We start from the raw sequence: 14,530 nt of genomic DNA, 5'->3' as shown, positions 1-14,530 counted from the left end.
CAAGCATAAAAAATCAAAAGAACTAAATTTGAGTATTTTGTGTTTCATTTTACGAATTCAGTAAATAAGTCCGTGAAAAATTTGGCCTGTTTTCAACTATGGCCGGGCATTTGGTCCAGACCGGACCTTTCCTTAATTTTGTATCAAATATTCGGGACGGTCCAGGTAAAATCGGGCAATCTTCAAGCTTACCATAACAGTCACAAAAGAGTCTTAAAAGAGTATAACGGAAGTCTCAAAAATTAATTTCCTTACAGAGCCTAATGACTTTTTCAGAACACCAAAAGTATTAAAAGAAAATCATGATTATTTACAAAGAATGTTCTCTAAGAATGTCTTGGCCGAGTCTCCAGATTCTTTTTGAAGTTTGAAAAGAGTCTCAGAACAGTTATTAAAAAGTCATAAAAGAACAACTTTAAAAGAGTTTCGGAACAGTTTCAAAAGAGCATCGTAAAAATAAAAAAAGCCTCAGCAGATTTTAAAATAAATTCACAGCATTCATAAAAATCTCACAGGCTTCTTTGAAAAATCTATACAGAGTTTCTTAATTGTTTTTAAAATTCTTCAAACAGTCTGAAAATAACGTAAGCACCAGCTGGAAAGAATCAAAATAAATTATGGGCATGTGATATAACTCAGCTGGCAAGTCAGTTGCCTCCTAAGCCCAAGCGAGTTCGATAAATCCCAATCAATAATGTTGAGTATCCAAAAAGTTTACCAAAAAATCGGAAAAACGGAACCAATTCAGCGTAAAAATTGACTTTTTTTCCCTTGATATATGGGTTGAAGTTACATTTGTTCAAATTCTGCATAACTTTATGGATAACCAAAGAAGGCTATCGTTACTCAATAGAATAACCACTAAGGAATGTATTCGAAAAAAATGCAACACTTTGTTATGTTAATAACTTCTGCATGCATGAATGAAAATTGATGAAATTTTCAGTGAAGTTACCTACATATTTAGTAATGTTTACATATGCAAATTTTTGTGAAGTTCTGTCAAGCGGTTTATGAGATAGCGTTCAATGAAGAAGTTCATTGACTTTGATTTTTGGGTGCCACGTGCGCCATCTATAATGCATACTATAAACCACCCTTTTTCCAAATAAAGGCATTTTTATTATTTTTAACTGATTCCTAAAGCTTGGAAAGTCACCTACCCAAAACATCAAATTTGATCGAAGTTATGACAATTTTAGCAGACTGTCCTCCTTCGATACAAAATCAACATATTTGAATTTTAATCACATCACCTCGGTTTTCGAGAAATTGCACCATTCCACCAAAATATAGCATCAACATAGATGGATCTTTGAAAGTGTTATTCAGGAAGAAAGGTCGCTTTTGGAGGCGACTTTCTTCGTATATTTAGCTATATATTTTTTCAATAGGTATGTAACACTGACTGATTTGCAGCTTTCACAGATCGTCAGCCACCTCAGGTGCTAAATATCGAATTTTTATTTTTTTACTCTTTCTTCATCTCCGGAACATCTAGGCGAGACCTGTGAACGAAAAATTTATGACTGAAAACCTGTCAGGTCCCCTAAAAACAGTTCGTTTTCCTGTCCTTAACATTATTTTTCAAAACATCTCCCCGCTAGCGGTTCCAATATTTTGCGCACGATTTGACCATCGTATCGTTTATTTCTACGGCCGATAGTTTTTTTTTTCTTGCAGAAATGAAGTCATTCGTATTTATTAGTCAGTCAGATGAACTAGTAAAAAAGAAAATATTTTTATTACTGATATTTTGAATTGCGCTTGATAAAACCTCTTATATTCACATCTTTACTTCATGAATAGTGAAAATTAGAATTTATTAGCACACTTTTGAATCCTCTATGACCCCTTAAACGATTTACCTCATGAACTTTAGTGAAATTGTTGATTTCAAGCTGTTTCTTGAGTCTCCCATTAAAATTTTCCTGAATTTTTCGTGATCCTGCCCTAAAAATTTACTCAATGGCCTTCTGTATTGAGCGATATCTTAAAAACCTCTTGGCAAAACGTCACACTATTTTACACATGTGAACATAACACTAGTAGTTAGCATCACTGAAATTTTCACGAATTTTCATTCATGCATGCAGAAGTTATTAACAAAACAAAGTGTTGCATTTTTTTGAATACACTCCTTACAAATGAATTACAATTGGTTGAAACATTGAATATAAAAATTTCTAATTTTGTTCATCTGAATATGTACGTATTGATAAAAGTGGAGAATGACTACGGAATTGTAAAATCCTAAATTTAAACAATCTCAACTTCTTAAAATCATCAGCAAAGAAATGACACTATTTGAAACAAATGAACAGTAACCTGAGAATTTAACAGAATTTGATAAATAAATTTCAATCGATATCGAAAAGTTTTCGCTAGCGAAAGTTCTACGAAATTTTTGCATTAAGAAGCAGTTAGTTTTGACAGTTTTACAAGATCACTGATTAAGTTAGTTTTTTTCGTATCAAGTGCCTGATTTAAGAAAATTTTAAATCATTTTTGTTTACAGCTTGAATCATGCAAAAAATGTAAGAATATCATGGTTTCGTCTGCAGTAGAAGGCTAAAATCTACTTTCTCAAATTTTCCGGAATCACGTGAAATCATCCGGATTTTATCATTCCCGGTAAGGTCAACATGGCCAGGATATAAAAGTGATATAAACACCTTATCAGAAAGTCTCAAAATATTGTTAATAAGATTTACAACAGTTAAAAAGGAGTCTAAGAGTAAGTTCACTGGAAAAAGTGCTAGAAATGTTGGCGCTTTTAGCACATTTTGAAAATTTTGCCATGCAAAAATATTTTCAAGATCTACGGCCTTCAAGTTGTTTTACAACATGTGTTGTATTTTCGCATGCTGTGATGCAAAAATAGCAATATTTTTACCACATACGGCTGAAATAGAAACAATGCTGTAAAAAAACAACGCCCAAAGATCTTGAAAACATTTATGCATGGTGAAATTTTCGAAATATGCTACAAGTGTCGAAATTTCTACCACTTTTTCCCAACACGAGTGAACTTGCTCTAAGATCAATCTAACGAGTTCTAAAAAAGTCCTTAATAAGTTTCAAAAGAGTCTTAAGAGTGCGTTACCTTTAAAATAGCATTTAAGGCTAGAGTCTAGAGAACAGTTTCAAATGAATTAAAAAAACCTATCAAAGTCTCGAAAAAGTTTCAAAAGAGAATTTTTACGCAATTTAAATTGAAATTAGATATTCATTGAAGATTTCATATCGAAATAACATTCTTCTCTTATCCTTATTATTGTTTGTATAAGCATTCCAATTTGATATTCATACTTGTTATTTCAAAATGATATGACAATATTGCTTCTCGTCAATGTAAGTGATGCTTATTTAGATTTAAGTTCCTAAAACCCCAATATGAAATCGATAAGTTCCATTTCAAGGATCCCGGCTAAGTTAATTAGTGAGTTGGCAAGGAACCCATCAGGGATCTACCCCGTCGAAAGCTATCCGACCAGTAAAAATCCCTTAGCACAAAAAACGGGGTCCTTCAACTCCCTTAATCCCTCGTTCCAGCTCACCGGAACAAAATATGGCTAATAATTAATCAACGATGAAACTAACCAATTTACACCGAAAGTGACGAAAGCCGGAAGACACTAACTAGGGCAGGAAGAAAGTGGCAAACAGTCGAGGGACAATCCTGCAGTGCCGCCCTGGGTTTGCTTCTCGGAAACTGCGCTCTCGATGAGGATTATAACAAGGGTTGGAGAAGAAACTGAGCTTAAGGAAGGAAGGGATGGTGCCAAGGTTGGTGCTTTTTCTCGCGGGGTAGGTAATTAATTTAACCAATTTGTAACAAGACATGACGCCGGTGCTGCAGATGGCCCTTTCCTGTTCTTGAACGTTTTCAGCCCACTTTTCTAGTGGATGGAGCAAATTGACACTTTAGCAGTGTGAATTTGTACCTTTAAAAAGGTGTGGTTTTCGATACCCAAGGATTAAACAAGTTAGGTAAAAACCTAAAAAAAAATAACAAATTTACTTGATTCCCAATGAAGAAATAATACATGAATTTTTCTCAGTGCATAACCTTTCACTGATTTTTTTGAACCCAAGTTTTCAAATTTCTCCGATCAAAGTAGTTCGTTTTCAGCATTGATTTAGCGCCAATTAATTTCCAGAAATCTTTGAAGTGCAATGGAAGCGTCAGAGGCAGCAAAGGATCCGGTTGAAGCCGAAGAGAGTCCAAAGTCCTCAGCGGCCTCTCAGAAGACTCTTAGTACTCTGAGAAAACCTCGGAAGCCACCCATCTGGAAGATGATTCTGACCTCCGTTAAAAATATGAACGATCCGAAGGGTTCGTCGCTGCAAAGCATCAAGAAAAATTTGGCCTCCGAGTTCCTGCTGGACGTGGATCGGAAGTCTTATTTTATCAAAAAAGCCCTGCTGACCGTCATCGAGAGTGGAAAGTTGGTTCGGATGAATGGAATCGGAGCTGTCGGGCTGTTCAAGTTGAATGAAGGCGGTCGGGTGCCAAAGAAGGTGATTTCGAGTAAAATCGTACCCAAGGTTGGCAGAAGTAAGTCGACGAAAGCTAAGGTAATAACTTCGAAGTAAGAAGCCTCAGTTTAGAACAATCTTTAGAAGTTGCCAGTTCAGTTTTATCTCTATCACTGTTATTTGAATAAGTTGGTTTGATTAAACGAATATCATCATTGAATTTTAATGTTTTATTTCATTATTCAAATGAAAATAAACATCAATGAATTATTTAAAAAATAATAACAGCTTAAACACTTTGTTCTGCAAAGTTGCGCTTCATCACCCTTATTCTCGTTTTCGATCGAATGACATTCGATCGAAAGTTTCCCCCATTCGTATTCTTGTTTTCGTTCGAACGTATTAGAATAGTTCGATTTTCCGAACATCGTTCGTCGGGTTCGTTCGAACGAATTTTTGCATTCTCGTTTTCGATCGAAAGTATTTTTCCTTCCTCTTGACAAACGCAAGTTCAATGCTGCGAACCGCGAACGTTTGCATGCAATACTCTTGTACCTATAATTCAAACATATGTCGTGCACCATTAGGAGGAAATGGAAGAAAAAAAAGGAACTTGAAACTTATCATAGGGAAATTGCGATCCAGAACGAATTGAGCCAACTGTTGGGGAAATTTTTGATAACGGATAAGCCTGTGGGGGTAGGGTTAATAGGGTGCTAAATAATTTTAAATTCTCTGGGATCAATTTTCCTTATTTTTAACATAAAAATAAAAAAAAAAATTCTAGATTCATATAAAATATAGTTAAATTATTTATTTGGCATAATCACAAATTTTAAGATCGGGATCATGGTCGAGTTCCGATATTTAAACTTTTCTGAGACGGCACAACTTTTCGCAGGACAGATAACGGCAGCATCTTCGTTATTCCTGGTTTTCATCGCGGGTAACTTTTTGTGATCGGAGACCAACTAGGCCACAGAAAAAGCCTTGGTATCAAATGGTGTTTTGTTTTTCTACTGTCAACGATGGTATTTTGCCGGGATAGTTTCGTTACCGGGATCAGCTCCAGCCACTGTTGACGCTCTGCTCTAGTTTGGGTTTGATTAAATTCCAGGAACCCGGCGAATCACCGCACATTCTTCTAAATAAATCACCATTCAGAACACCTAGAATTGGCATCTTCTTAAATCGCGAAATTAAATATAAGCCGTCGCTGGCCGACGAAAAAAAATTCCACAAGAGAGTGATGAAAAACGTTGATTGAAATTTTACGTCAACAACTGTCATTTCTATACAGCACCGCCTAGAAATTTCGAAGTTCATCTGGTAACACCAACATCGAACGTATTGCATTCAAACGAAAACAAGAATAGCTTTTTCGAATTCGATCGAAAGTATCCGTTCGAACGAATGGCAGATACGCCGTAAACCAGAATAAGGGTGCATAACATTGCCCATCTTTTACATTCATTGTTGATTGACACCCTCATTTTAATCTAAACTTTTTTGTGAATAAATTTTTTTAGTCAAAATAATGCGTTATTCGAAAAATCATACTTTCCAATTATGCATCCAAAACGGTCCCAAAAAATTTTAAGTTTTAAAATTTAAAAAAAAAATTTAAAAATTAAAAAATTTTAAAATAAAAAAAAATAGAGACACTTGTTTGGAACTTTTCGAGATCTGAAAATTTTATTAGCAGTTTTTGAAGAAAAAAATTATTCCAGTGTCGCTCTAAACATTGTTTATCTGAGACAAGTCCAATGTAGGGATAGTTGCCCTGCTTTGAAGGCATTCAGCGGTGGTTTTTAATAAATTAATGATTTTCTCATGAATGCCATATTTTTCACGAGCTTTTTAAATCTAAAACTCCAATGAGAATTTTATTTACATAAATTTCGCGTTATTTGATCATTTCCGAAGCTATGGATAATCAAATTTTTCATTTGGAACCAATTGTTTTCGTTTTGATACTGTAGCATCACCTACCTTTTGTTGGACCTTAATCTAGAAAATTTTTAAAAAGTTTGATGAAAAAAAACCCAGCAAATCAATAAAAAAAATTCAATATTTCATCAAGGATTATCAGGAAAAAGGCTTACACCAAAATTGCTGATATGAATATCTCATAAATTTTAACTAAGTCAGCACTGTCAGCAGCACAGTATCTTATTAAAAATGATATTTCATGTTTTAACATAAAAATAATCGGAACGAGTTATTTCTAACAAATTTTTGCGACTTTTGAAAAACAGTTTTATACTATAAAAAGCTGTTCACAAGAAGCATGACAATAAAAATAAGTTTTTTTCAGAATGTTTGATTTTTTTTCACTTGTAGTTAGTTTTCATCAAGCTGACCAGTAATTGTTAAAAATGTTCAAAAGTTTTTGAGTCATTGAAAACTGGAAATTAACATCTTAATTTTTTTATTGGTATTGAATCAAAGTTTAGGCGATATCAGGTCTAAAAATGTCGCATAATGTTTGAAAGTTTCCTATTTTTGTCTTAATTGATTTTCTTTCCCTTTTTGAAAAATAAGAATCATAATTCATGGTAGTGATAATTGTAAGAGGTGCATTTTGATAAATAAGCACCCTTATTCTCGTTTTCGATCGAACGACATTCGTTCGAAAGTTTTCCCAATTCATATTCTTGTTTTCGTTCGAACGTATTAGAATAGTTCGATCTTTCGAACATCGTTCGTTCGAACGAATTGTTGCATTTTCATTTTCGATCGAAAGTATTTTTACTTTACCATTGCCTGACAAACGCGAGTCAAATGCTGCGAATCACGAGCGTTTGAATGAAAAACTCTTAAACGTTGTGAACATATTCTGTGTGAAATTAACAGGAATTTGGAGAAAAAATTAAGAAAGCTCGAAACTAATCGAAGTGAAATTCCGATCCACGACGTTTTGAGCAAATTATTACAAAATTACATGTTGGTTGGAGTCCCATCTTCGCTCGCAGTAGTTCCAAACGGACACGGTTCAACGATTTCGTCAAGATGTTCGCCATCATCAGTTCTTTTGGGCAATCAAAGAGATCACCTTCCGTTCCACCAAGTTCTTGAGGAGTGTTACTTGGTTTCCACGTTTGTGGTATTTGTGGACGTTTTCCCGCTACTTCCCGGTCACCTTGGGTGGTTTGGACACCTTCTTTCCCAGAATTGATGCGCAAATCCCGATGTCTGGCCGCGTGTTCACCGCCAGGTACAGCAAACTTCTAACGATGCTCTAATATTGATCGGAATTGGTAAGATCCGCCGTCTCCACCATTTTTTGTATGTAGCTGGGATCCATCGGAATTCTTGACCCTCTCGCATCTCTCAGGCTGGCACCTGGATATCAAGGAACTGCTTCACATCTCTAAGGGACTTTAGCTGGAAATTCGTCTAAAATATTTGAAGACCTGTTGATATTCGGCTTCGCTGTTGCAACCAACATATTGTCTACATTTACGATGATGTAGGCCAGCTTCTCGTTTTAATTCCGAACATAGAGGCACGGATCCGCTTCCGACGGTTTGAATCCAGCTTTCCACATAACATCATCCAGCTTGAGATTCCACATTCGTGCTGACTGCTTTGGACCGTAAAGACTTTCAAGCGGATGGTACACCTGTCCCTTTGTAGCACTTTGTAGCAGATACATCAGGCGGGGGCTTCATGTAGATGGTTTCATCTAAATCTTCGTTAAGATAGGCCATCTTCACATCCACGTGTTTCACCAGCATTCCACGACAAGCAGCAATGGTCAGCAGTAAGCGTAACGTAGCTTGCTTAACTTCCGGAGCAGAAACCTCGTCGTAATCTAAGCCTTGGCGTTGATTGAAACCTTGTCCCACCATACGATCCTGGTAGCGGATCGTTCTTCCGAACTCGTCTTCCTTCATCTTGAAGATCCATCGACAACCAATTACCTTTTTCCCGGAAGGTAACGCAGCAAGTTCCCAGACACCGTTCAGATGTAGTGTTTTGAGTACGTCGGATATGGCTGCTTTCCATAGTTCTCCGTTCGGACCACCCAAGGCTTGCTGATAGTTCTTGGGATCAGTCGACGATTCTAGAGCGCTATTCACAACCAGTTCAGTAGATCTCGGCTACTCCCCATCAAGATCGAGTGACTCTACCAGAACGTTGAGTTGCTCCTCCTGAATTTGGCCGTTCTCGTCTGCAAGCGGACCATCACCGTCGCCATCGCATCGGTATCACCAAACCTCGGAAATCGTTGTCTTCATCAATGCGTTGTTCTACGGTGCCAATCGGATTGAAGACCATCGGTGGCACATCTTGGACCTCGTTTTTTTTTAGATTTCAGCCTCTTCGGAGAATCATCTTGGATCGTAAGGAATCGGACATCTCTGCTGAAGACAACCTTCATAGTTTTCCTGTCGATGAACCGCCACGCTTTGTGCTGCTGCGAATAGACAACAAAAGTCAACTTCAACGTTTTGGAATCCAATTTTGATCTGGTTTCTTTCGGGATCAACACAAGCGCATCTATAAAAAAAACTTGCAGACGCTCTACATCAGGCTTGGTTCCATGCCACAATTCGTATGGCGTCTCACAGATAGATTATGTTGATAACCTATTCTGGAGATAATTGGCTGTTTTGATAGCCTTACCCCAGTAGCGGTACTCCATTCCAGCTTCCAGGACCACACACCTCGCCATCCCGACCAGCGGACGGTTCCTTCGCTCCATGACACCATTCTGTTGAGGCGTTTATGCTGTTGTAAACTGGTGCAAGATTCCTTCACTTCTGAGGAACTTAGCCAACGCACGCCCTCTTTAAAGGGTGATACGGTCAAAATTTGGTCAATATCAACTTGACGTATATCTTTCAATTTTGCATTTAAAAAACCTGAACACCCCTCATTTTGAAGGTGTGTGTGTGTATAGAATGTTGCTCCTATTTTCATTTTGGAATTCACTCTTCAGTTGTCAAAATGCCGTTCAAGGAAGAAGAGCAGCGTGTCAAAATTTTGCTCACGCATCGCAAAAATCCGAGCTACTCGCACGCAACTGGCAAAATCGCTAAAAGTTGCCAAATCAACCGTAACAAATGTTGTTAAAGTGTTTGGGGAACGTTTGTCGACAGCCAGGAAGTCTTAATTGGGGGAAAATCCAAAACCGGAAGCCACTGAGACGACAAAGAGAGTTGCCGGTAGTTTCAAGCGAAACCCTAACCTCCCGCTCCGAGATGCCGCAAATAAGCTTGATGTATCGTCTACAACTGTGCATCGAGCCAAAAACGAGCCAGACTATCGACTTACAAGAAGGTAGTGACTTAAAATCGCGATGATAAACAAAATACGACGGTCAAAGCGCGATCCCGGAGGCTGTACACGACGATGCTGACGAAGTTTGACTGCGTGGTAATGGACGACGAAACCTACGTCAAAGCCGACTACAAGCAGCTTCCCGGGACAGAAGTTTTATACGGCAAAAGGAAGGGGAAAGGTAGCAGATATTTTCAAGCACATGAAACTGTCAAAGTTCGCGAAGAAATATCTAGTTTGGTAAGCCATCTGTACCTGTGGCTTGAAAAGCAGCTTTTTCATAGCTTCCGGGACTTTCAACCAAGAAATTTACGTGAAAGAGTGTTTGAATAAACGTCTGCTGCCTTTCCTGAAGAAACACGGTTGTTCCGTACTGTTTTGGCCGGATTTCGCATCTTGCCATTACGGTAAAAAGGCCATGGAGTGGTACGCCGCCAACGACGTGAAGGTGGTTCCCAAGAACAAGAACCCTCCCAACACGCCAGAGCTCCGCCCAATTGAGAAATACTGGGCTATTGTCAAGCGGAACCTAAAGAAGACCAAAAAAACTGCTAAGGACGAACAGCAGCTCAAGACAAACTGGCTTTCTGCAGCGAAGAATGTGGACATGATGGCAGGGGTTAAGCGTAAGGCCCGGCAATATAGAGTTGGAAAAGCGGAAGCCTAACTGAATATTATTCCTGAATTTTATACTAATTAAACTTGAAAAAGAAATTTAATTTGATTTTTTAAATAAAAGATATCACCGATTTACACGCGTCTTCCCTTGACCAAATTTTGACCGTATCACCCTTTACTCGCCACTTTGATCGGACCTGATCACCTTCGGCGACCGGCTGAATTGCGTCTTCATCGAACGGACAATATTCTGGACAGCTTCCAACCTTCCATACTCATTGCTCAGAAAATAAAGCTGAGTGTAGCTGCTGTAATCGTAGCGTCGATAAGAGTAAGGAAGTACCGTCGTCCTGCAGGCGTCGCCGAGTTCATTGGCCTGCACAGGTCGCTACGAACCAGATCCGGAATTTGTTTCGATGACCTCTGTACCTTCTTGAGAAACGGTAACCTCGCCATTTTGCCGCCGAAACAAACCTCGCAAGTAATTTGATTGCCTAAAATGGTATACCTCTATGCCAGAACTCAGATTTGTCAACCGCTTGATGTCGTTAATGTTTCGATGACCCAACTTGCGATGCCATTCTTGCACGCAATTTTTCTTGTTGCACTGGTTCGAAACTGCATTCGCTCGCTCCACCATCTGGATGTGGTACAACCCGTTTCTAGGTTGAGCCGTGGTTGCTATACGACTATGGACTTTGTCCAACGCCGTAGTGCTTTCGGTACCTTGGCTACCATAGCAAAGGATTTTGCATAAGCCAACTTCTTCGACCACGGCTTGCTTGCCATCCTTTTTAGTTTTGAGCCACGCCGCACAATTTCGCTTTCGATTACCAGATTCACCGCAGAAGTAGCAAACGATGTCTTGATTGCCACGACTTTTAGTCTGCCCCTTCAGGACCGATGGATGAACCGTAACAGATTCACGACGTTTCTGGACCTCGTTGTTAATTCTGTCCTTCACCGAAGTCAGTGTCAACTCTTCAGCTAATCGATTCTCCAAATGGGTTTTGCAAAAAAAATTGTTAATATCTCTCTCCAAAACTCTATTTTTTTAGCACCCGACGTGATTATCCTACTCGTTTTTTATAACTTAAATGTTATGATGAAAATAATAAGTTTTTGGAAAATCTCGTAATAATCTGTTCCTAAAGATAAACACTTTTAATTTCACAGATGCCCATTTGATTTCCCATAAGTTAGTGTACAAGAAAAACATATGATTCACATTCAATTAAGTTTCATTAAGATTATACGAGATGCAATAGCTTTCCGCGTTTTCCACAATACTGTACTTGAACACTTCCCATACATAGCTAGTACGAAAACGTTCATAGGCACCACCATCGGAGGGCAAAAGTTTGGCACCGAATACAAATGAGTTTATCCGGATGGTGGTGCAAAGTTTCATCCATAATTTTCTTCCATTCCTCATAGCCGGTTGGTTGTGTTAAGTGATCCCTTTTTGTACGCTACCTACTTGTAGTTTTTTTCAGTAATTTTTTTTGGCTACTTCAACTCTTATTTTGCACCTGAACCAAACGAGCCAAGTTTTACTAAATGTAAAAAAGCACCAGCCTAAAGCGAAAAAGTTTAACGCAATTGAATTAGAAAATTTTAAGGTTCAACTGAAAGGATTGTTAATTTTTCTATTGAGAAAAACAGAGAAATATCAATCGTTTAATATTGAAATATACCGATAAGTTGAATCTCGTTTTTTTCCAAATCCCTATTGTTGAGAGAAAAACACACTCTAACTTTGAGCCTACATTCGCACTGCTAAGTAAACGTAAGAATGCTGGAATTTTTTAGCTCTTTTACTTTCATCGTTCTGACCATTTTTCGTGTTTGACCGTTTCCATCATCATAGCTCTGGGGCCCAGAGTCTGGGCTTCATGGAAGAGGAAACTTTTTTCCTTTTTGCTCATTTTGCCCTGGTAAGAGAATCCGATGAACGTAATGAATTATTCAGATGCTAAAAATTTTTCGTTCTTTACATGATTTGTTTCCCAGGAGTTTAACTTATCGGTGCTTTGATGATTTATTCACTCCAGATGGCGTTCTTGGGTGGAAAATTCATAGATTGAAAATAAAAAATATTGAAAAAAAAACTGTGAGTTTTAAAAGGTTGGTACAATCTATCTTTATTTTCAATACATTGTTTGTGAAAGATAAAAATATTCGAAAAGGGCAAAACAACTTTTTGTGTGGTGAAATACGGTGATATTTCCACATTAACCTTTTGGTTGTGTCATACAACATCTGTAAAGTTATCACTTAGTCACAATTTGCTACACTAGTGAAATCATTTGTACTCAAAAATGATCAAAAATAGGTTTTTGGTCCTTATGCTGATTCGGACTCGAGAAACAATTTCGATTCTGATTCAATTTTCTTATCCGATGCGGATATTCGCATCCATCTTCAATTACAAATTCTTAAAATACTCTCGATTCTCATTCGAATCTTTGATCCTATTCCAATTATGGGTCTGATCCCGAATCATCATTCTTGATCATTATTCTGGATTTTGATATCAATCCTTCACTAAGATCCTGAATCATGATTCAGGTTATGATTTGAATCCTGGGTTCTTAGTCTCGGATCCTGATTCTTCTACTGGGTTTTGATGTTCCTTAGATCCTAATCTTGCTCATGCTTTCGGATCATCGTTCATAGCTGGTTTCCAGATTTTTCCGGCATATAAAAGGGACGGGCAAATCTGAAATATTATATCTTAAAACATGGCTCAATTTGAATATTTCATATCAAAACTTTCAACTAAAACCGAACAAAATCTGAGCATTTTTTGTCAATATTCAGAAACAAATTCCTGACAGTTTCCGTTAAACAGTTTATGATAATTTTGTTAAAAAATTGCTAAAAAAATTTATTTTATTGTCGCAAAAATAAATAATTTCATCAACCCAATTTGAGTTTTTTGTTTGATTTTTCTAATAAAGTTAATAATACGGATATAGTTCGGGATATTTTTAATGAAATCCGGGCACCAGGCCGGACCAAATCCTACTATGATTGTTATCGTTGATTCTGATCCTGAACCTGACTTCTGATCATAGTTTTTGATAAGTATCAGACCCTGCTCCTGGAAAAAACACTGTTTAAATGCAGACCCTGATATTGGACCTTGAATCCCGATCCTTCATTTTAAAACCGAAAATTGGTACCAGATTTTGATCCAGAACTCTTCATCCATTTCTGCTGACTTTGAATTCAGATTCCAGATTCTGATCCTGAATCTTGGCTTAGCTTTTTGAATCTGACCCTGATTCTAATCCCAGATATTGAAACTTAATCCCGATTCTGAACGTAGGGTCTGTGGTAACTTTTATTTCACGCACTGTTCCTCTTTATATTTATGAAATCTATTTCAAACTTACATACCACTTTAACCACATCACTTTAAATCCTGCCGATAAACACATCTTTCATCTAGGAATTTAGAATACAGAATGACAACCATTGTCGGTTGATTCATCAATTTCCCTCGTCCGTTCATTCTTCGTCAGGTTACTCATTAACTCATTCATTCTCTCCCGCAGTTTCGTTCATTCTCTTCAGCAACAACACTGAAACAATCACGCATTTCCAATTGCTTATCAATTGTAGTACCTTTTTTTTTTCACATCAGTAATCAAATTCGTATCATATTAATAACTCGAAACCCTATAACTCGAACCACCTAGAATGTTGGTTTATTTATTGATTCTGAATCTTGTATTCAGATATCACAATCGATCGTTTAACTGACTCAAATTCCTGATTCTGATCCTGATCAAGATTCCACGTTATGATTTTTTATCAGCGTATTAAATCAAATCCAAAAATGTTTGGACTTTATCCCAAAGTTTTGATTCATGATCTCGAACACTTGAATCAGATTTCTGATTCTGGGCCACGCTTTTCTATCTTTAACCTGGGCTCTGATCTTAAAATCTCAAAATCTGAACTCAAAATAAATCCCGGATCCTGATAATTATACCTTTCTTGGAAACTCAAGCTACCCCTACAAGTGTTAGTAATTGATTAAGACTCGTGATTCTGCTTCAAGATGCCGATCTGATTCAAGATGCTGATACTAGACTCCAGGATCGTGATCTTGGTTTTTAAATTTGGAACT

General features: G+C 37.5%; 1 protein-coding gene across 1 annotated transcript; it reads left to right on the top strand.

Moving 5' to 3' along the window:
* The first annotated feature begins 4,179 nt into the window (after positions 1–4,179).
* On the top strand, positions 4,180–4,599 carry LOC129752201 (histone H1C-like). The gene has a single exon (XM_055747990.1). The coding sequence runs from the start codon at positions 4,180–4,182 to the stop codon at positions 4,597–4,599; it is 420 nt and encodes a 139-aa protein (XP_055603965.1).
* Positions 4,600–14,530: the final 9,931 nt, after the last annotated feature.

Source organism: Uranotaenia lowii, chromosome 3 (assembly GCF_029784155.1).
Source record: "Uranotaenia lowii strain MFRU-FL chromosome 3, ASM2978415v1, whole genome shotgun sequence".
Taxonomy (NCBI): domain Eukaryota; kingdom Metazoa; phylum Arthropoda; class Insecta; order Diptera; family Culicidae; genus Uranotaenia; species Uranotaenia lowii.
The sequence above is the reverse complement of the archived record's forward strand: the minus strand, read 5'-3'. Positions and strand labels throughout refer to the sequence as shown.

What these genes read in the sequence shown, in the direction of transcription:
- LOC129752201 (XM_055747990.1), top strand. Translation starts at nt 4,180, where the DNA reads ATGGAAGCGTCAGAGGCAGCAAAGGATCCGGTTGAAGCCGAAGAGAGT.